The 23,275-nt window shown below is 36.8% G+C and overlaps 4 protein-coding genes and 1 long non-coding RNA gene across 5 annotated transcripts in view; 1 reads left to right on the forward strand and 4 right to left on the reverse strand.

Moving 5' to 3' along the window:
- The window catches only part of LOC116305229 (uncharacterized), a 4,925-nt gene extending 1,795 nt beyond the window's left edge, over positions 1–3,130 (reverse strand). Inside the window, exons 1-3 of the mRNA XM_031715090.2 lie at positions 3,019–3,130; positions 1,651–1,852; positions 111–542 (exon numbers count right to left, since the gene is read on the reverse strand). Of these exons, the coding sequence (XP_031570950.1) occupies positions 111–542; positions 1,651–1,852; positions 3,019–3,027 (643 nt within the window). The 5' untranslated portion in view covers positions 3,028–3,130. The remainder of the gene's footprint in view (positions 1–110; positions 543–1,650; positions 1,853–3,018) is intronic.
- LOC116308610 (uncharacterized) overlaps positions 1–23,275 on the forward strand; it is a 176,160-nt gene that overhangs the window by 42,921 nt on the left and 109,964 nt on the right. The window lies entirely within an intron of this gene.
- LOC116305228 (enhancer of mRNA-decapping protein 3) lies at positions 2,625–14,120 on the reverse strand. The gene is made up of 15 exons (XM_031715089.2): positions 13,891–14,120; positions 11,205–11,368; positions 11,007–11,061; positions 10,822–10,889; positions 10,148–10,201; positions 9,989–10,036; positions 9,356–9,458; positions 7,551–7,655; positions 7,328–7,405; positions 6,694–6,812; positions 6,400–6,435; positions 6,219–6,282; positions 5,382–5,540; positions 4,829–4,869; positions 2,625–4,513 (listed from the first exon to the last, which is right to left on the reverse strand). The coding sequence occupies exons 1-15, from the start codon at positions 14,009–14,011 to the stop codon at positions 4,385–4,387; spliced, it is 1,344 nt and encodes a 447-aa protein (XP_031570949.1). The 5' UTR covers positions 14,012–14,120; the 3' UTR covers positions 2,625–4,384.
- Positions 15,336–17,049, reverse strand: LOC116305222 (potassium voltage-gated channel subfamily A member 2-like). Its single transcript, XM_031715084.1, has one exon. It carries the CDS (start codon positions 16,753–16,755, stop codon positions 15,457–15,459), a length of 1,299 nt encoding a protein of 432 aa, XP_031570944.1. The 5' UTR covers positions 16,756–17,049; the 3' UTR covers positions 15,336–15,456.
- Positions 19,566–22,740, reverse strand: LOC148905376 (beta-1,4-mannosyl-glycoprotein 4-beta-N-acetylglucosaminyltransferase-like). Its single transcript, XM_089040550.1, has 3 exons — positions 22,506–22,740; positions 22,340–22,417; positions 19,566–22,219 (listed from the first exon to the last, which is right to left on the reverse strand). Exons 1-3 carry the CDS (start codon positions 22,700–22,702, stop codon positions 21,058–21,060), a joined length of 1,437 nt encoding a protein of 478 aa, XP_088896676.1. The 5' UTR covers positions 22,703–22,740; the 3' UTR covers positions 19,566–21,057.

A 23,275-nucleotide genomic window follows, 5' to 3' on the forward strand; every position in this document is an offset into this window, starting at 1 on the left:
TATGGAGAGAAGGACTAAAATGGCACCTCGATCTAAAACGCGCCTTCACTTGCACTGCATAAAATAACCAAGAAAAAAGAAAGTACTTTTCTACTTGGAAAAACTCTTACCTTTATTGATCCCTTTATTTTTTCGTTCTCCAGGTAAAAAAGCTTTGTTACTGCTCGGGCTCCCTGTGTTACTTACACTCACATTATTTGGTGCCGAACTAAGGGTCCCTTTTTTAGTTGGGGTCTTATGTATTACCACTTCTTTTGTCCTTGTGGTATCATTAGAACCCAGTGACGTAATGGCCCTATTGTTAGTACCAGGCTCTTGGAGGGTCTTGTTGGTACTAGGGTACCTATGTGTGGTTGATGCCTGAGCCCCTGTGTTTATATGGACCACTGTAGGGATATATTGTCTTTGGTTACTGATGTGTTGGTATGTGGCTTTAGGGGCGCATTTTCCTACAGGGTCTCTTCGGTATGGTCCAGTAATGTTACAATATAAATGGCGATCGCAGCGTCCCAGACGATACGATAAGCCACCGCAGGGTTCACCTGGGACACAAATCAGAAAATTTTAGTCAATGATTCGTGTATGTGGATACGATTCAAACAAACATCTTCTCAAGAGAATGACACGTGGTCTAATATAGAAAAACAGTACGCCCAAGGTATAAAAATAGAGGATATTACATGGGCGCGCGGAGATACGAATTTTATCTTCGAGTGTTGAAATGATCTCTCACAAGTAAACGCAGCGCACGAGTGCATGATATATCTAAATTGAACACGAGAAGATAAAATTCGTATCTCCAAGCGGCCATGTAATGTTCTGTTTATTATATGGATATCGATGAAACTTAAGGTGACTGCCTACTTTTGGAAATTGATTTAAGCTTTTCTTAAAACTTCGATTTTCCGAATTGAAATTTAATGCTGATTCCAAATCTGGAAAGAAAAATAGGGTGTCCCGAGCTCGTTTTAGAGATAATCAGCATTTAATGGGAGCCTACGCACGAGCTTTTGGAGTAAAAATTGCGCCACCGGAAGTGATTAGAAAAAAAAAAAGATTCATAAGATAATAGTTAATATTTGCAGACTCTATGATTGCACGAACGAAGGCTAGTCAATCATTCTACAATAATACATGGATATTTTCGACAAAAAGACAGAGAGATACATTGATTTGTCATATTTTGTAGTTTCGGTGCTCTTAAAAATTCTCATAAAGTCGAACAAAAAACTCTACAAAAATCTATTTTTTCACGTGTTCCTGATTTAAACTTTTCCTAAAATGTTGATATAACCTTGATTCTTAGGAGTTTTTTCGAATGAGCTATCAAAAAATATAGAGTCCCTGTTGAAGCTCAAAACGCGTATGGTTCTTCAATAAAATCTTTGTAGATTTTTCAGCGGTTTTTGAGCGCGCGCACATCGTGGGCTCAAATCGAACGTTCAAAAGTAGGCAGCCACCTTAAATAAAACAAAAGCTCAATAATTCTTTATTAAAATACGTTACTATGTCAACAGCGATATCTTCACGTGTGAAAGATATGGTATCTTCCACTGGTGAAAGATATCAAGTTTTCGACACAAGAGAAAACCTGGTATTTCATCGATATCTATATAATAAAGGATCATTACACACAGCTAGTTCACTTGCCTTCAACTTTCAAGCATATTGAGCAACAGTTACACTCATCCATTGAGGACCCACCCAAGCAGTTTGTCTGATTAACACAATCATCAAGAGCACATGGTGTACATCCCCCGTTACTAGGCACTACCACTGATGCCTTGGTAACCAAACACGTGACTGCGGTAACCAAGACAACCGTGTTCAATAGGCGCAAACAGCTGAAATGCTAAAGTAGTTCAGAAGGGGTTAGAAAGAAATGTAAAAAGTGGTTTTTAAAAGGGATAATATTCAAGGGAATGACATATGGCCCGTGGGAAAATATTACGCTCAAAGTAAAAGCGTCGATAAAGAAATAATACTCAAGGGAATGACATATGGCCCATGGGGAAATATTACGCTCAAAATAAAAGTGTCGATAAAGAAATAATACTCAAGGGAATGACATATGGCCCATGGGGAAATATTACGCTCAAAGTAAAAGCGTTGATAAAGAAATAATACTCAAGGGAATGACATATGGCCCATGGGGAAATATTACGCTCAAAATAAAAGTGTCGATAAAGAAATAATACTCAAGGGAATGACATATGGCCCATGGGGAAATATTACGCTCAAAGTAAAAGCGTCGATAAAGAAATAATACTCAAGGGAATAACATATGGCCCATGGGAAAATATTACGCTCAAAGTAAAAGCGTCGATAAAGAAATAATACTCAAGATAATGACATGTGGTATGAAATAGGAAAACTTACGCCCAAAGTAAAAGGGTCCATAAAAGAAATAATACTCAAGGAAATGACATGTGGTCTGAAATGGGAAAACGTTACGCCCAAGGTAAAAGGGTATATAAACCAGAAGAAATAATACTCAAGGGAATAACACGTGGTCTGAAATGGGGAAACATTACGCCTAAAGCAATAAAGAAATATTAACTTGAAAGGAATGACATGTGATCCTACATGGAAAAATATTACGCTCAAATAAGAAAAAAATGATATTTCCATTTGTTTATTTACTTTTGTTTATTTACTTTTTCGATATCTTAGACCAAGTGTAAAGTCGTTCATTTTGAATTTTTCTGCCGTTGTTTTTATTCAAGGTAACGATGGAAATTACACTATAGATAGAAAAAAATACCAGTACCCTAGCTATATGATAAACCAGGCAATGACTCAACAAAACGTTTACAGTTCTCTAATATAAACTAGAGTCTTTTGCGGTCACTGTGAATTCTAGAGACAGACTGAATGATTGAAGTATGTCGAGTTTATCTATATTCCATTTAAAAATGGACAGTTTTATCAATAGAAATGTGACCTAGAAAACTCCCCTTTTTTCGTTTATAGTATTATATGTACAAGTAAGTTTTCACTTTTTTATAACATACATACCTCCAGCATTGCGGTGCCTTTGGCTACCCTTCATATACAGAAAAAATATATATAGACACTACGGCTGGTAGAGAAAATCTCTAACTGTTCGACATGGAAAAACCTTGTGAGAAACGCAGGCTTAAAAATGATTAAACGAATTAACAAGATATTAGCAGAACTGAGTGAATTTTGAGGGCTTGCAGGTCGGGAATTCGAGGTTGGCTAAACAGTGTATCGTAAACTCGAGTATCGTGTGTTTGATGACAGGTGCCTTGATTCATGGATCTGTGTTTGAATGTCACACTCAATGGTTTCGAATAAATACCCTATTAACAGTGAACAATAAACTGGAACACGGTCTTGAATTCTTATAATTGAGTTAAGAAAACTGTTTGAGAAAAAAAATGTTTTTTTTTTTTCATTTTAGCAATCAAAACGTGAAAAGTAGGCAAAAATTTTGTTGAAGTTCGAAAACAAAATAACGACGAAATCATCAAAATATGCACAGAATGTAAACAAAGAAAAATTTTAAGTGTCAAGTGCAAAAAGTTCAATTAATTTACCAAAGTTCAAGAGAATTGTGTCGAGTCAATAAGCTTTGCGGATGCCTCAATTAGTTCTGGTTAAATCACTCAATGAGTGAATAGGAAAATCCAGTTTTTGTATAAATTTAAAAATATTTTGACAACAAACGCTAACAGCGAACAGACGAATGAACAAACACATCAACACTCTTGTTCGTAAGCTAAAACTGGATTTCCAACTCAACTTTCCCATGTAATTTCAAATTTCATTTAAATTTGAAAATTTCGTCATCTTTCCACGAATGCATTGCTTTCTCTTTGTTCAAGAGAATATCTCCAAAAATAAAGTTTTTGAGTTTTAAAGTCCAATGATAAAATTTCCGATATAATTCGAAATGGAAAATATAAAAAAGAAAAATGTTTTGTGGAAACGTTTGGATTTTGCAAGATATAAAATACATTTTTGACTTTACTTTTTCATATTTGTTTAATAGATCCTTTTTTTTTTCTTCTTTTTTGAATCTTTTGTAATGCATAGAAGTTCACTACCATCTCGGCCGACATAGCAATGGCAATGGTTTGTAAAACGTTTATTTTAGTTCGGGGGAGGGGGGGGGGGGGCACGTCTTTCGTTAGTGAATATAGCATCTAGCATGACTTTTCATAGACCCTACAAGGTCTTATTGCACTTGATGGCTGTGCTGGGGGAGGGCAGAGGAGGGAATATCATCATGCTTCTCATGTAACAGCATCCCCCTGGAAGTCAATGTATACAATAACAGTCCAGGGGGGAGATGACCATATATTGTACACTACAGTATTGCTATATCATGACCTCCCTTATTCTTTCTCTCTGTATTTCAATCATCCAGGGCAACTACAATTTTGTCTCTAAATGGTGACACATAAGTTACTCCAGCTGCTGAAAACACACCCTTTGGTATCCCAACATCCCCTAGGAATAGCCGTCCTGCTGTCGGTGTTCCAACCTAAAGAAATAGCCATAACATAAAAATAATGCAAGTACCCAGATGACTGGGCATAAAATTTCAATACCAAGGAGCCAATCTTTCTAAATTAAATTTGAATTTATCATTTTACAGAGAGGTCCACTTCTAAACAGTCAGTGGGGTAAATTATATTTTTTTGGGGAGGGAGGGTGGAAATGTTAGATTGAAGACTCAATGTCTGTAGCTTCTATGATAATGTTAAAGGTTTTTTTGAGGAGGGGGGGGGGGGGGGGGGGGGAATAGGGATAAGATAAAACATCCTTGCAAAGTGAAGTTAAAGTTAGTAGTACTTACAAGAGGCAGGCCTAATGCTAACGACCATTTCACTTCCAGCCCTACAAGCAAATGACATTCATCAGGTAATAACCCCACAAAACCAGGCAAAGTCAGGCCCATATCCCACCAAATGAGGCACCTGGGTGTTGCCAAGACTGACCTTATCATACTATGGCTGCAGTTCCACTTGGGTTTTTTTCGGTGTTACACCAGTTTTTACTCTGAATTTTAGTGTTTTGAATGGAATCACTCACTGTAGACATTTTGATATTAGTGTTTGCTGCCCTGGTAATGCAGTTAATTCAAAGCATTTTCACCACAGTGTAAACTGTGCTAGATAGGACGGTTTACCGGTGTAACTCTAAGGCTAATTATTTGAAGTCTACTTCTTGACAAATGGTTAGGTTTCACCTAGTGAAACCTAGCCACATGAATGTCGACATTTATGCCAACAATGGAATCGGTCTAAAGCCAAAGAATCTAACAGCGGTGTAAATTGAGGGTAAAACCAGAGTAATTCAGTGTTAAACTCCTAGTGGAACCGCAGCCTTGATAATATTTGAATGTTTACCTAATGATGCACTGTGCTCACAGGGATCTATTGAGAGTACTGGGGCCTTATTGTTGTTGGCCCATTCTATTGCCGTCAGGGTCTGTTCTAATACTTGTTTGCTCTGCTCATGACCTGATAATGTATCTATGACCAGGTCCACTGGGAGATCAGGAAAATCTGGGGGGAAAAGATTGTCATCACTATTATTATCTAATTATTTCAATTTATTATCAATTAACCCGTGAAATAAAAATACCAATCAACGTGTAATATTCAAATAGACACAAAAGAAAACAATGGAATTAAGGAATTAAGGTCTACTAAGGTGTATTAGTCTAATATCTATTTCACGGGTTTAATGATTTTATTCTATTATTATAGATATCATAACTACAAAAACAATCAATGTTGGTAATGTGTTATCATGATCTTCACAATCATTGTCATCATCATCATCACTTTAGCACTTCAGCATTATCATCAGCAATATCATTAGCATATCAACCCAATTATTATCATCATGGACATCATGATCATGTGATGATGATGATCATCATCATAATTCTTTATCACCATCATAATAAATTAATCACAATCGTGATTCACTATGATCATCATTGATTCATCATCATCATTAGCATCAACATAATTATCATCATCATCACTAACTTCAGCATCATCATCACCGACATCATATCCTCATATTAAAAAATCATCATCATCATCATTTGAGTATGGCTATCTATTAGCACATCAGTTTATCATGTTGCTTGCACTTTTGTTTGTCTGTCTTTCTCTATTATATTTTCTTATCTTTTCATCATTAAATAACATCTAGCCGGTTCTCATAAGTACCTCTGACTGATGATGCTAGTGCTGCTCCTGTATGCATATACAAAGCAAGCTGTGGTATAAGGTCCTGTAGAACAACAAACATAACTAATAAATATTGCGTTGGGTATCCTGTGGTCTTATGTACACAGGCAAACCATAACTAGAGATTCGGAAAATGTAAAAACCATACATGAATACTTACTTGAGTCTTACGAGGAATAAATAATGTTACTTGAATCTAAATGAATAAAAAAAGATATAAATAAAAACATGAATGAAAGAATGAATGAATGAATGAATGAATGAATTGAATGAAAGAAAAAACTAATAAATAAATTTCTCTTAAATCAAAAAATTATTGAGAAGGTACGAAGGAGGAGAGAGCAAGAAGAAAGGAGGGGTGTTAGGAGGGCAAGGAGAGGACGGAAGGAGGGAGGGGTTATAGTAGACAGACAGACAGACAGAAGACAGGAAAGTCACCTAAATTATGTCTTACATTTTTATTGGCTAGGTGCCGAGCAGCACATATTCCATGTAATCCTTGTAGATGTGGTCCTGCCATCACCACCACACTCGCACGCTCATTAATATTATTTGTAAATCTCTGAGATCCACCTAGTAAAGATATAAGTGCATATATTAAATACCTTTCTCACCAACTGTTGGCATAATATGGTGGTATATAACAAGGCATACCAGGCCAAATCATCGAAAATTTGTTTTTACTATAAAAAAACACAAGAAAGGTTTGGGAAAAAACGATTTCAAGCAAGCGCTGGCTCTGTGCACAAGAAATTCGTAATTTGTTGTCATAATTTGTTGTTATGTCCTCCTATTTTCCACGGCTCTCAACCAATCAGAGAACAAGAAAATTTACATTTGTGGTAAAAATACTAGTTATACAATGGTTTTATTTTGTGTATACCATGGAAAATGTTGTCTTTCCATCTGTTTGATTACCCTGGTCCCAGAGGCTCGACGATTTTTCTCCCGGCCGTCGAGCCTCTGGGACCAGGGTACGGTTTGATTGGCTGTAATCTCAATGCCGTGGTATAAATTTTGAACCATCATACAGGATGTATAAAACCTGACATGAAGTGAGCTAATCAGCTATGAAATTACCTCCATACCTAAAACTTGTACAGCCATTTGAAAAGCACACATCCCTGCACATTCTATTCTCTGTTCTCTTGATAATCCCATTCGTTCTTTAATGAAAAGAAAAGAGCTGAATTTTTAGACAACAATTTAACATACAAAATCACATATTAACACCACAAGCATGGCTGGTGTTTTTTTGGATTCTCTTTAGAAAGACTCCAAACAAGCCTCTAATCATGGAATAATCCCTACCTGAGGTTTCAAATATTAAGTCTTTGAGTTCCATGGAAACGGCAGGAACAGCAACACCAACATCTGTGACAAACTCCTTCCCTCTGTGTTCAGGAGGCACACAAACTAAGAAAAAACACAAAGAAAATATTTGCTGGCAAAAAGAAATTTTAAGTTTTCATGAAAGAGGCTTTGTATATTATTTCCTGTGAACAATAAGTTCATGTGTATAGCTTCTTACGTAATACCATAGGATATCCGGTGGGGTATAGGGGAATGCAATGTGGCTCACCCCCTATCTGCCATACGTAAGCGTACACATGACTTTCAATCGGCATCCATTCAATGCTGACAGTCAACAAGACAACATCTAAACCTTTTGCTTACCGCCTCCCCTTGCTCTACTGCTTCAGCATTTTTAGCCCCCTATCTTTACTGGGCCAATTGGTAAAAAACTGTAAATAGTACATTTTGATTATATACATTTATTAAAATGGCTATGGTCATTTGCCCATAGCCAATTTGATCCAATACTGGAGTAATTGTTCATTGATGACTATAAAAAAATAACGGGGTTCTTATATAGCGCATTTTACATGGTCTCAGTGCACTTCACAATCATGACCAGTGGAGGACTTTACGGGCTGCGTATTTAGGCGCTAGTAGCAGCCGTGCAGCTCACAATCATGAGTGATTTATTAGTAAATTAGTATTAATGCCTTTAGATTGGGATAGGCTGTTGAACCGGGAGACAATCCCCTACTCTTATACGAATAATTCAACAGGTTCTTTTATGTCCTTGTCCGAGAAGACTTGAAGGTCTAACCATCAGCAGACGTAATTACAAAGGCAGCACCTTCTCCTCAGTTATTTCAAGACCCTGAGTATTGGTCTGGCCAAGGCTTGAACCACGAACTCCCGCACAACAGACCAACGCTCTTACCAACTGAGCTAACCAAGTGACTGGCCCCGTAAACGAGCGGCAAGTAAAGCAGCATACCCACACATTTTTCTGGTTATTTCAGCCCAAGTGAAATCATAAAAGAGTTTTTGAAATATTATAAATACTCTTTAGGAACTAGCATGCATACCATTATTCATTTATACAATTTTTTTTAAGTTTCAAAAAGGTGCACTTTGGTCTACCTTGAGCCAAAATATTTTTGTATGCAGTCAAGCTAGACCAGAATGCATCAGGGGTATAATACAGTAAGCAAATAGAAAAGGCATGCGCCCAGGCTACTGGTAGACCAGAATGCATTGGGTTCATTCACCCAAGCTAGGCCAGAATGCATCAGGGGTATAATACAGTAAGCAAATAGAAAAGGCATGCGCCCAGGCTACTGGTAGACCAGAATGCATTGGGTTCATTCACCCAAGCTAGGCCAGAATGCATCAGGGGTATAATACAGTAAGCAAATAGAAAAGGCATGCACCCAGGCTACTGGTAGACCAGAATGCATTGGGTTCATTCACCCAGGCTAGACCAGAATGCATCAGGGGTATAATACAGTAAGCAAATAGAAAAGGCATGCACCCAGGCTACTGGTAGATCAGAATGCATTGGGTTCATTCACCCAGGCTAGACCAGAATGCATCAGGGGTATAATACAGTAAGCAAATAGAAAAGGCATGCACCCAGGCTACTGATAGACCATTCACCCAAGCTAGACCATAATGCATCAGAGTTATCAAATGCTATGCAAATAAAGATGTATGCACCCAAGCTAGACCAGGATGCATTATGTTAACTATAATCCTCACAGCGACATACATAGCTATAGAAAACTGTTATGTTCATTCAACTATCAAACATGAGTACTTACTTTGTCTTTGTATGACTGGTTCTTGCTCCAAGACATTTTCGTTGTGTTTTAATTTAAGATTTGATTCCTTGAACCCTTTTCTGACAAAAGCAACACCTGAATTCTGGGACAAAAAATGCTTTTAATTAGTCCTCAAATACTATTCCCCCAGGGGGGGGTACTCTTGCCCATTTAGGGTAGGGATGAGCCGCTTAGCTCACTGAACCCAGACCCTGTTCCAGAGTAAAATCGCTGAAATTCATACCCTGCTCCAGAGCAAGATCGCTGAAAATCATACCCTGTTTCAGTATTGTGAAAATGGATACCCCGTTCCAGAGAGGAGAGATTGTGATTTCATATACCCTGTCCCAGAGCAAACACGATTTTATACACCCTGTTCCAGAGTAGAATCACTGAAAACCATACCCTGTTTGGCGCCATGTACCCATATAGCAAATATGGGGGAGTACATCCCCCCCCCGGGATTATTCCCTTATCTTTAAGTGGGAAAGATCTTAGATCCTCATACCTGGAGATTTTGTGAAAAGGAAAAAAGACCCTAACATACACATGCTCCTCCATGGGGGAGGTATGGATCTTACCGTCAGACCCTCTCCTCCCCTTGTAAAAACATAAATGGATGTTTTTTCTTACCTCTAATTCCTCAAAAACTGCTTTTTTATCAAATTTAGCAAGATTTTCCTAGAGATAACAAATGTGCTAGGTCAATTATGTGTCTTTTCCTTATCAAAAGAACTAAACATCCGTGTAAAATACATAAGAGTCAAAAATTTAATTTATTTCATTACTAACCTCAAAGTCAAAATCCAGTGTTTTAATGTCATCTATACTTTGTCCAAAACATTCCTTTTCACAAATAACAAATAAATGAAGTGGTTTATATATTTATCTTTTTTACAAGCCTCAAATTTAACTTTGGATCTACATGATTTAGTTACTTAAACTTCATGACTAAACACTGCAGTTCATTTCATATTTTTTAATATTTTCAAACCTTGAACCTTCAAAATTTATTGAACCCTGCATCTACTATGCGATCGACTGACCATTCCTCATATCAGTACTGGTACTGTACTACTATACGACTGTCTCACAATGTACATTCAGGCCTCGTCCACACTATGCTGGATAAATTTGAATCCGAATTTTTATTAATTCGGTTCCATTTCGAAAATTCGTTTTCAGTGTAGAATTGTTCCGGATTCACCCGGAGTAGTGTGGAAGGTAGGCCTAACCGAATAAATAAAAATTCAGATTCAAATTTATCCGGCATAGTGTGGACGGGGCCTCAGATGTCAATCCTACAGCATATATTTATAATAATGATAATAATAATAATTCACTAATGTATGTGATGCTGAGTCCTGGAAATTCACCCTAGACCCCAGAGGTGAGAGGCAAGTGCACTACCATGTGCTGTGTCACCCTTGATTCTTTAATACGGTTGATTTAATAGTTTTTTTTACCTTGTTTCTTGCACTCATTGACTTATGTTTGCTCTCCTGATTCTTCTTTGGAGTTGTGCTTCTGTCTCCTGCAGCACAAATAGCTAAATTTCAAATTTAAATTTAAAGAAACTATTTGGGAAATATCTTAAGATTGTAGTAAGGAATCATGTTTTTAGTAATGAGAGATGTTAGAAAATACCTACCTGGATATGTACTGGATTTTTTCATTCTTCCTGGTTTTCCTGGACTTGACCCTACCTGAAAGATTATAACCATGTTCTGGTTAACATCTTCAAACAAAGTTTCAAATTTCCAATGAAAAATGACGATTGAATGACATGTTGTATTAAATGCTTTAAATGACTTCCCCTTTACTAGATATATATTATTCACCCACTTACTTTAGTAGGGGTGGCTTCGGCAATCAGTTGGTTATGACTGACTACCCCTGTTTTTTTACTATTTGTTGTGGAATCAGAGGGGTTCTTAACTATCTCCAAGTCTTGAATGTCTTTAGCACAGATCTGAATTTCATTGGAAAGAACTGCTTGTCCATTGTGACGAGCTAAAATGAAAAACGTCAAGTCCTTGAGTAAATGTGTATCTTTTGTACGGGAGAGTCGTGTTTATAAAACATTTGTTTATGCATGTGGAGACTTGTCTCAAAGTGCTTTGATGGATGTGAGGCCTTAAAGGCAAAGATTAATTGTTGTGGTCAAAAACACTTTCTATTATACTTAGCATTTTTTTAGTCCAGATTAAGTATGACTGTAAAACAGGATCACACATATGGGACAGGCTAATAACCAGTCATCACTCATGCTTATGATTACTTTCTCTTCCTTCTTTTGCTTGATGCACCGTGAACTCACTAAATCCCTCCCAACAACCACAGTTTGAGATCAATAAGAGTAAATAAGTGACTGGGTACGAGTCTGCATATGTGACTGGTTTTGAATTAACAAGATCCTTTTAAACAAATTACAGCCTATAGGATCATGTTCATCAAATAAACATGTTATAACATTTCTTCTGAGATATAGTGACCATGTGCATTGTGGTCTAGGTTGGGTACAAACATTTTTGTTCACCATGCCTCATGGGAAGCACTAGTCTCCCCCACAGCCGCTTTCAGTGTCGTCACGCAACGCTTTCTCCCCTGAGTAGCGGCTGCTTACCCGAGCACAACATTCCTTTCCTATTGTTTGTGTTCAACCAATCAGATAAGTCTCATTGTGTTTCAAGAACCAATCAAAACGTTTCGAATTTGACAACTTGTAAACATTCATGAGAGAAATAATTCTAAGACGCACTTGAGTGGAAGTTGGAGAAAATCTTTGGGAAATTAAAATTGAATTCGTTCTTGTTAAATGTTTAATGCCCTCCCCCCCCAAAAAGTTATTGGAGACCGAACTAAGTGTTTTCTTTGTTCATAAAGGAAGAAAAGATTTATGTTTTTATAAGTTTAGCTATCGACATTGTTTTATCAGCTGATAGTGAATTCGAGTTTGTACTTGCTATCGAGCTCGTACCAAAATATTAGAAGCAAAAAGAAACTGGAAAACTTTTTTAAAAAGCGTAATTTAGACTCATGGAAGTTAAACGAGACGACTCAAGATTTAAGAGATAGAATTCGAAAATAAAGTCTGAATCTTAACAAACGAAGAAGTTGAGCCACGCAGATCACTTATTTTAAACAACGAATGCAGTGTAAAGCTAAAGAAAATCGGCTAGGTAACTTTTAAATCTGACACTGTCACACCGTTGACTTCTACGGGTATTCATTGTAAACTTCTGGGTAATGCTCACAGTTCTGGTATTTACTTCGCGTATACTGCGAGGATTAGCTCAAATTTGATACTGTTAGAAAAGTTGTTTTGTTTTGTTCACACTGTTAGGAAAGTCGTGAAAAGTGAACACGAATTGTTAGCTAAAGCGTTATTTTATGGCCAACCTTCTAACGTCGCCTTAGCATTTATATGAAATGTCAAGAACTTCGAACTCCTGTTATTCAAAAAGTCCTCGAGCTTGTCTCGAAAGAAATTACTGGGCTATACTCTAAAGCGCCAATATTTTATTCCTTTGAGCGATTTCCCATATCCAGTAGGCAGATTTTCAAAGAAATCTTGTTTTTCTTGTAAAATCTTTCGTATGGCGTCTTTCTGATGATCATTAAACTGTTTGATGCGAAATTTCTTAGCTGCTACCTCGAATACTTCCTCTAACGACGCATCTTATTTTCCATATGGCGCGAATGGTTCCTGGATTTCAAGAACTAAGCCGTGATTGGTTAATTCATAGGAAAGGAATGTTGTGCTCGGGTAAGCAGCTGCTACTCAGGGGAGAAAGCAATGCGTGACGACACTGAAAGCTGCTGTTGGGGAGGACTAGGGAAGCACAGGTGGCGTAGCGATGAGAGCCTCGCCTCGCCTCTCACCGCTGAGCTCCAATCAGCTCAGTGTCATATGTGAGTAGAATTGTTTGTTGGTTCTCTCCTGTGCTTCGAGGGTTTTCCGGGTTTTCGTGCTTTCCTCCCTCCGCGAAAATCAACTCCTAAATTCCAATTGGAATTACAGTGGATGAAGAGCTACTCTGTAGAAATGCCACTGTTAAATCCCATTTATTTTATTTATTTATTATTTTATTTAAATTAATGTATCAGTACCCAAGTTTCTAAAATCATAAAGGAACTTTTAAAGCTTAAATCTAGTGTCAAAAGTGTCAAACGTTTACCCCTGACTCCAGTCTATAAAAAAGAATCTTGAGTGGCCTTGTTATACCCCATAGCAATACTGCTATACAAGGCTGTGCTTACAAAATAATACACTCATTCCATAGTAATTTTGTCTAAACAAATGTACGAGAAAATACAATTGAAAATAAAGTCTTAAAGCTAGTTACAACGCAACTATAAAATTCCGTTGTAAATATCTCTAAATTCAGAATTTTTAAGCTAAATTAATTACAATGCTTATCTAAGATGGTCCCTTATGAAGTCAGGAGCTCCTTATGAACGAATAGTTCAGTAAATAAGCTTTAAGATTGAAGTTTTTAAAGTAAAATTCAGTGGAAATGCAAAATTCTTACCTTCGTTCAGGAGAAGAAGTTGTTGCGAATCGTCAACATTTGCTACTTTACCTTCGAAAATTCCTAATTTACCGCAGTCTAACTTGACCCACATCCCAAGAAAGTTACTTATCGAGGCCATGGGGGTATAAAACCTCTTTAAAATGTTAAAAGACAAGTATTTTTTGAGGATCTTTAAGCAAATTTTACAAAACAGCAAAAATTATAAGAACAATTTTTGACTAGTTTCAGGGAAACAGCTGACTCGATATTTGCGAGCAACGCCTTGGAGTTTTTGTAAGTAAATAATTAGCATATACCAACTGGTGTACTTCCTAAGAACGCGCGCGCTCATTGGTTAATTGGAGGTGAATATTGTACGATATTCACCTCTGAATCTCGGAATATCGAGTCGGTAACAAAAAGGCATCTGCCGGCAATCGTTTTGCTTAAATTTCCGAGGAGGAAATTGAAGAAATGAAAGTGAATGCCCTCCTATCAATACTAAAAAGGCAACGAAGTATGGCCTAAAAGTTTGCTAAAAGTTTTGCGTGAATTTGTCACGCAAACTTAAAGTTTCTGTTTGTTTGTTTTTATTTAATTATTGTATATAAAAATAAGTTACTCTGTGCACAAGCTCGAAGACTCGCGTCTCGGTAAATATTCCCCGATATTCACTTCGCCTTCGGCGAATAATTGCTAATGATAATGATAGTAAAAAATTGAAAATGATAATGATACTTTATTTAAATAAACCTAGAAATAGAAATACACTCGTTCCAAAGCTACTAAAGTTCCAATGCTTAATATTTTAAGATAATGATAATGATAACGATAACGATAAAGATCATCATCATCAGGGGCATTATTGATCACCAAGGATAGACATTGTCGTACTTCTTCTACAACTGCGTAATTTACCAGTTTACTACAGGTAGGATGTAACTCATCCTTCTGAAATTAACTGTTGAACATGTTGGATCACCAGCCCCGGTATTTTGTTAACGCAAGTCCAAGAAACGGCTTGTAATAACGTCCCCGTCGCAAAATGGACTCGTTCTCTTGTAAATCGAGACTGCAAGATTTTCAAACTTCCCGCGCGCTTCAGTGATTATGATCATAAGCAAAAGAGGCAGCAAAATGCAATATGGCGAGGTATTCTGCAACATGCGTTTTTGAGCTCGTGTTTTCAAATCTTAAACCACATGTAAAACCCTTTTAAAAATCGTGAATGATAAAGTTGTTTCTTTGAATTGCATCGATACTTAATGCCATTATCTTCCGTAACCCCAGTCTTGTAAAAAAGGAAATAGTGCTAAAGAGAATCGACATGTGAGGTCTGAAATCATGACAATTTTGATTCTGGATTAAGAAATACCTAGATGATATGCGGAAACTCAAATGACACAGTTTATTCCATATTTTTTCGAAATGGGACAGGCTGTTTAGGGGACTGTGAGAAAAGAGAAGGAGGAAGTCGTATGCAATAATTAATTACCAGTAACTAGATTTAAACAGAATTTATTGACAGTTAATCTAATAGTGCGTTACAATGCCATAATTACCATGGCAACACACGTGACAAGTTTACAAATTACGCTCGATGTTCCAGTCTTTCTCGTCCTTGAATCGCTTCGTGTACTCTCCACGTTCTCGCTTCCTCGTTTTATAAAAGACGTTAAAATTATTGACAACAACAGTGGTTGGTAGCGCTAAAAGTGACGTCACACCTATCACCGCACAACACGCGCTGAAAAGTTTGCCAAATAAAGACGTTGCAACCATATCACCGTAGCCAACCGTTGTCATGGTGATGATAGCGTACCAAAAGGATGCTGGGATACTAGTGAAGCCGTTGAGGTCATCCTCACAGTAAAATAACAAACTCCCGAAAAGTACGACACTCAACAAAACGCAATACAATAAAAGACCAAGTTCGTTACTGCTGGAATGAAGGCTTTTCCAGAATATCTGTAATCCGATGGAGTAGCGTGACACTTTGAAAATACATAGGAATGGAAGGAATTTAAGCAAACTCCTCAGGGGGTAGGTGTCGGGAGTCAAGAGCGAACTGTTCTCAATTGCAAGTAACGTAAAATGAGGAACAAATGAAATAAAGTCGATGATTCCTAACGCAGAAAAACAGTATCTAAGCTTTCTTGAAGCCGTGAAAAGACGAGCAAAGAATTCGAGGGTGAAAATGGCACTACAAAATAACTCAAACAGAAGCCAGATATTCTTGTAATCATTCGCGAGGCCAAAAGGTGAAGAGTACGTTGTATTGATGTCGCAGTAGCTCCTAGGATGTATCTGGTGGAATATTGGCAGTGTTTTCACACATCTAATCGTAATAGACAGCGCTATTACGAACATAAACCAAACGCCCAATATTTTTCCATGTAAACTTTTTGTTGGTTTTTCCAGTAAATAGCGCAGCCGCTGAACAGTGTTCTGCAGGCTCCCATACTTAGTTTGATTCAAGTCGAATTCTTCATTGTATGTCACAGGCAGTTGTTTTTGAGCTGCTTCGCCGAGCTCGTAAAAAGCAACTTCTCTTCTAAAAACGTCATCTGGGACAAATTCTTCAACTGGTTTGACGAGCCTTCCATTACTTTGATAAAAGAATAATATAAAATCAAAGGTTGTATTGTCTCTGTGAAAGTAATACTCTCTGTTCACAGAGTTATAGTAGCGAGCTCGTTTTCTCCTGGAGCCGAGAAGCGTGTTAGGAAATCTCTCTAAAGTACTTTCGTACGTCTCAAACTTCGTACCAGATATGTTGAGAATGATTTTCTTCCTACCTCTCGTGTAGAACGATCGCAGGGGTTCCAAGCTTTCATCTTTTCTGTGGAAACACTGTGCAGTTTCTTTGAAGCTCAATGTCATTGCCTTAACTCATCCCATAGATCAAAACTCAACTCCCGAAAATTTTTGAACCAAATACATAACTTTTAGGATAGAATGTATGAGAAGGTTGGCATGGTTTCCTCGTACTTAAAGCAGTCTGTGCAGACCGCTTGTTCATGTTGAATTGACAGGACAGTGTCAAAGTTGACAAATCTGAATCTGAGGGTGACTTAAGTAGTGACTCAGTTGATAGACAATGTACTGACAGCTATTTTTAGGCAGGTACGTTTTTGCTACCAACGACACGCTACAATCAAATTACCACTCAATTACTTACTTCTGGCATTGAAACGCCTGCATTAACAAAGTTTATCTTCTTGGTTAAAGTGCAAATGAACCCTTCGACAATACTTTCAATACTGATCATACATGAAGTAAATAGTTGAATGGTAAAATATTTCTTGATTTGAGTGATGCGTTTCTAAATTATGAAGGTTTATACTTTCAATATGCTAATAAGTGTGACGTCTATTAAGGCTTAATTAAATATACAAAATCGAACTGGTTCATAGATACAGTATTTAAAAAGCATCATTATTTTACTCATGGTTTACATGAAAGCTATTTAAAATTTTTATTTTCAAAATGACCAGCATTAAGTATTACTAGTTACAACAAAAACACTCAAATACCTTACCTGACGTCATCATCATTAACATATTGGAAGTATAAACCTTCCTAACTTAGAGACGCGTCACTCAAATCAAGAAATATTTTACCAATCAACTATTTACTTTATGCAGAACCGGTACTGAATGTATTGTCAAAGGGTTCATGTGCACTTTAATCTTTATGTCGATTGATCAGTGAATATTGACCCACTAATGAATATAGCTCATGTTTTTTCCATTTTTGTTTGAAATTGTATGTATATATATATATATATATATATATATCGCTGATATTTATTTTAGGATTTTTTTATTTTGAATAAATAAAGTGAGGACAACCACAGATTGTCACACACACAAAATGATAATAATAGATAATATTTAATGTTTATAAAGCACGACTTTAACATTTGAATATGATCAAATTCGGGAAGGGAATTTTGTTAATATTACATTCTTTTCTTCTTGATCCAAGAAGATCAAGTAAACTTGAGAACGTATCATGTTTTTGATATCCCCAGCTAAATAAACTAGAATCACGCCACTTGTTTAAATTTAACTAAATTGTAAACCCAGATCGGGCATCGCCTATCTTCTGTTTATGAGTTACGCTCACCAATATCCTCAGAACTCGGTTTTTCGTCGACCAAAAAATAAATAATATAGTGAACAAATTTGTCGTAAAAACCGCACAGAAAAATAATTCAATAAAAATATTGATACGAAGTGGCATGAAACAGCAGACGAAAAAAGTCTTAGAAAATCGAAGAAAACCACCGAAGGCAATAATCAAAGTTATTCCCAGCCCTGAGCACCATTGATATATGATAAAACGTTTGGCATGCCACAGGAGTAGTCGAGAGTTACCATGGCGACGGTTTTCAGGAAGGCAAATGCTTCTACATCGCAGGCTCAACGCTAGCTTTTTTATCTTCGAAGAAAAAGAATTTCCATGTATTTTTGTGTTGTCTTCCTGGTGGCATTTGTTGTGTATTTTGTCGTCTTGAGATGTTTTTGATGTTTGTGTGTATAATAGTCCAACAAGAGATAGCAAGCAGTTCAGTTGCAGATATAAATGAATGTAAGCCGTCACCTCACAGGTGCTAACCAAAGACCACCCGTTGGCTGTAAGGACATTGAACTCCAATGGGAAAAAAGTCACAGTTGACAAAAATCGTTGATAAACTGCGACCACTACCAAAGAAAGGACCATGTTATCATGAAACACAGAATTAATCTTGAGAAATCCACTTTCCTTGGTGAAAAGCGTCGATAGAACAGCGAAAACAAAGTAGATAAGTGACGAAGAGAGTACGAAGCTGTACCAATGGCTTGAATTACAGATAAATATCTGTATATCCATGGCTCGATGTGAGTTATTGAATTAGTTAAACAGTCACTTCCATGGAAAGTTTTGGATGTTTCCCATAAAGTGAAGCGAAACTGGAAGTAATTTACCATTGAAATTTTGCCATTCTCGTATTTGTCGTTCTTAATTTGAACTCGTGAACCGTAAATAAAACCACCCGACAGTCAAATATTTAAAAACTGAGCTATCTGAACTCAAAGGCATCAAAAGGCATCTTTGTCAATCAGAACTATCAGTATTTGCTACCATCTTGGAAGAACATCTCCACACAAGCAGGTTATAGCAGTGAGAAAGGCGAATATGTTGACTTCGTTTTTCGAGGCAGACAAAACACTGAGTAATTAGTCAGTGTCGTAGTTGTTTATTTATAATTCATTGATGGGTAACTGGTTTTCCATTATTTCAGTTGATTGCACAATCTTACTAAGATTCCCAAGAATTTTCAACAGGTCAAACATCGGAAACACTATAGACCCTTCACTGGACAAAATAACATGGCTGTTACACTACCACTGTTCAAAGGGCAAAAGCATTTAAGCTTCCTTTATTCAAATACAGACTTTTGCTGGATTATACTAGATACATATCCAAAACCTTCTCCAAAATGCTTTTTACCTCTTACAAGATACTTTCGATTTCAAGTTCCAAAGCAATTTAACGTTCGTTTGCCAAGAGCAGACTGTTTGTTGCAAATGGCCTCAATATTTGAAAATGTACGAACGAAACGGTACGAAAGGCTAACGAGAAAGAGCCGAGGTATACTGGGAAAAAGAAACGAAATCATAAACGAAGACGAGGATTCAGGGCTATTAGTTTTCTTTAATTCAGTCAATCGGTTTATACACATTTATCAGTTTTATATACTGGTATTGCTAAAAATACTAATACTAAGGTATTGCTTTAGCATTTATTAAAGACATGTTTTGCTAAGTAATTTGCCAAATAAAAGTAGCCAGTTGTAGGATTTGTACTGAAACACTCCATCCAGTGTTTTGACGAGTCTCCAAGATCTCTTGAAGGATTTAGAAAATAGATAACTGTAAAAGATATGACACTCAATTGATTACGATTTACTTTTTCAAATTTATTAAATCATAGCATCTCACTCGCAATGGATGATGGAATGAACCTGTATCATCCTCTGTATAATTCTCCTACTTTCAAATACCCATAATACTTTGCGGCTTTGTGCGTGACTAGAGGAAAAAGCCGCACTTATTTTGCAGACAAAGTTGAAAATACCTCGTTTGATATCCAAATATAAAATGAAGAAGTACAAAACAGAAAAAATATAGAAGCTTGAAGAAGTTTACAGTAATTTTTTTAAAATTCCGTGGGTCAATACATTTTCTGTAACACCAGACCTCTTGATGTTCTGTACGCGCAAAATTAATTCAGATAAACTGATAAACAAGTGCGTTGTACAGATAAAAGCAGGTATAGTATATATTCAATCTGATTGGTTAACCTGATGAAGCAAAGCATAAATTGTACTATTTTGTACAAATTAGTAATAAGTAAATTTTTAGTGTGCACGTGCAATCACTGAAGCGCGATTGTGCGAATAATCAAGTCAAGCGCATTTCACATGCGTATTGTGGTTGTTTTAGCTTTAGTTGTGTCTCGTGTCTTGATTTTGCAGAGCGCGAAAGAATACAAACTTTAAAACCATTTCACTTGCATATTGTGGTTATTTTAGCTTTAGTTGTGTCTTGTCTTGATTTTGCAGAGCGTGAAAGAATAAAAACTAAATAAACCATTTCACTTGCGTATTGTGTTATTTTCTATTCGACGCACGTGCGCACTTGCTCTTCACGCTTCAACTAATTTTTAACAAAATAGTACAAAATTGTTTTACTAAAAGCACTCTAGAGAATAAACATATACTCAACACAATAAATAGACAAAATAACTTCAAAACGAAATTCAAAATGGCCGACACGCGATAAAGCAAATGCCACCCGACCAAAACGGGATTCTGCCATGCTCCCTTGTTTTCTGCCAACCCACGCGTGCTTTTTAAAGCTGCACACAGCAAGCGCTCGCATTTTCTATTTCTTCAAAAATGAAACCTTGCGGTGCGTGAAATATTTAACAATAGTTTTCTGTACTAGTAATTTTGCAGGTCAACCGTGTCAACAGCCTTAAAATGATTGAAGTCAAGATGTTCGCCGGTATGATTTAATAGATTCGTTACCTTAGCACTCAGTATATATTATGACTATGAAGGTTTGCGTTTGTCTTCCGCAATTAACTATCAATAAATCTCTTGAATGATTTAAAAACAAATTACTGAAATAATCATTGTCTTCGGCCATTAACATAAAGGTTAACCAGTAGATATTTATATCTATCAGGGTTTTCTAACATATGTCGAGGAGCAAAAAACGAATCAGAATTGATATCAGCCTCAGGTAACTTCCCTCCATCAAACCATTTTCCTTCTTTAACCAAACTCGTGATATACTTCAAGTCCATTTTCTCTGGAATACTACCCCAGCGAGGTAAATCAGCATTTTGTGCAGACATGAATTTTATTCGTATCCCTTCGGGTTTTAAACAACTTGAGCAATGCCAGCCTGCCAGATATCGATCTTCGCCCATAAACCATGATTGTACTAGATGTGACTTTTTATAACTTTCAAGATTCGGCATTAATTCTGAATCAAGCCCTATATGAATCGCCCTGATGATGTTAGAGTCATTGTTGTAAACAGTTTTAAGCATTCCTACAGTACATCCTACAGTAACTTGGGTTGGACGGTCGTTTTTCCAGAAAAACCCGAACACCGACCACCGTAGTCGAACACCAAACGGCTCTGGATATCCATCATGAAATTTCAAAAGTGCAACAAATTCTTGTGTTGGGATTTCATCAGTATCGAAAACAAGAAACAAGTCATCGTCTCTGAGGTTATGAATATTTGGTAGACCTTTTATACCCAGATATCCTCGAAGATATGAGTCGGCTTTGAAGCCTACCTTTCTTGCTCCGGTCGGAAAATGGTCGAGGTACAGGTACATAATTTTCGGCGCGAATTCTTTCAAGTATCCTCGGTGAAGTCTCGGTAGAAGTCGTAGCGGTTTGCGAATCCCAAAAGCTGTGAAAGTCGACTCAACGAAGATAAAAACATCCACCAGTTCATAATGTTCATTGAGAAGAGTTTCAATCATCTCGAATTCGTGGTTAAACAATGTTGCATAGATAACACGTCTCGCTGTTCCATATCGAAGCTTTAATTTTCGTCTACCTTCAGACTTCATGCTATGGCTATAGTGAATTGCTTCAGGGATATTACATGACTCCCCAAGCCAGCCTTTTCGGCAGATACAACGATCATAAGTAGAAAATCTCGTTCCTAGACTCAAGCACGTTGTGTTTGTAGCAGTCTTTATTGTGTAGGATGACATTAACTCAGTCTCGAGGGAAAATTGCCTTGATTTACGATGCGAAAACTCGAACCTACAACAAAGAACAAATCCAATTGTAAAGTAAACACGGAAGGAAACACATAATTAAAAAGCAAGCTTTGGAAATTATACAAAACTCAGGCGTTGCCGTTCTTCATGCAAACGTCCTGACCTGGATTTTGGCTTCTCTGTTTTATTTGTCGTCACAACATCAGCTACTTGCCTTGAACTACGATTCGAAAACTCGAACCTAGAACAGAGAACAAAACTAATTGTAAAACCAAACAGAAGTTAATATTTGAAAATACCATACAATAGCTTAGTTCATTCAAACTGACCTGGGTGTTTGCTTCTCTATCTGTCTTGTCACGGCAACTACTTTTCCTTCAGAGATGCTTTTGCTATTCTGAAACGCCGCCGTCTCGAAGGGTCGATGTAGATTACCGCCTTCGAAAAGCATCTTTAGCGAAAATATCACTAAGAGTAAACTTAGTAACACTAATATTTTACCAATAGTTTGGGTTCGTATTCTCATCGCGTAATATAAACTTGGATCGCATCACTTGCTCACATTATTTAAAAAAAAGTTGAATAGTGAATACTGCATCTGATTGCATTCCAAGACCAAAGTGCATTATGGGTCATAGTGACATTGTCTAAAGTAGGAATAATAATAATAATTATATATTCTATTTTTAGTGTATTCCATCTGAAACACTATATACTACCTACACGTAGAGGGTTAATTGCTGTATATTTACTTTTTAGTTCAAATTAACAAGACCCACAATGTTCTTTTGTCTTGGAATTGCACTATTCAGTATGCAGTATTAAGTTTTCAACCTTTTTTGAAATAGTTGTATACAGGATACTCATCACACGGTTGCACGAGTATGAATAATAACTTTTGAATATGAATAATTGTTGTGAATAACAACATTTGAATATGATCAAATTCGCATGAGCTCGCGTTAAAGGAAAACATTGAAAAGACGTCCTGGATATCTTCACTTGTGAGGATATGGAAAATATCTCATGTAATCACTTTTTAGTATTTTCAGTAGTAGAGTAACCACAGTAAATTCGTGAAACACTAATTACTAAATAG

Source organism: Actinia tenebrosa, unplaced genomic scaffold, assembly GCF_029948245.1.
Source record: "Actinia tenebrosa isolate PJP-AT-01 unplaced genomic scaffold, QUT_ActTen_1.0 PGA_scaffold7__59_contigs__length_16204524, whole genome shotgun sequence".
Lineage (NCBI taxonomy): Eukaryota > Metazoa > Cnidaria > Anthozoa > Actiniaria > Actiniidae > Actinia > Actinia tenebrosa.

Coding starts and splice junctions, on each gene's coding strand:
- LOC116305228 (XM_031715089.2), bottom strand. CDS start 14,011: ATGGCCTCGATAAGTAACTTTCTTGGGATGTGGGTCAAGTTAGACTGC. Junction 7,656..9,355: donor ACCAGTCATACAAAGACAAA/GTAAGTACTCAT, acceptor GTTTTTTCTTAG/TTTGTGTGCCTCCTGAACAC. Junction 4,514..4,828: donor TAGCATTAGGCCTGCCTCTT/GTAAGTACTACT, acceptor CTATTTCTTTAG/GTTGGAACACCGACAGCAGG.
- LOC116305222 (XM_031715084.1), bottom strand. CDS start 16,755: ATGACATTGAGCTTCAAAGAAACTGCACAGTGTTTCCACAGAAAAGAT.
- LOC148905376 (XM_089040550.1), bottom strand. CDS start 22,702: ATGAGAATACGAACCCAAACTATTGGTAAAATATTAGTGTTACTAAGT. Junction 22,418..22,505: donor ATAGAGAAGCAAACACCCAG/GTCAGTTTGAAT, acceptor TCTCTGTTCTAG/GTTCGAGTTTTCGAATCGTA. Junction 22,220..22,339: donor ACAGAGAAGCCAAAATCCAG/GTCAGGACGTTT, acceptor TCTTTGTTGTAG/GTTCGAGTTTTCGCATCGTA.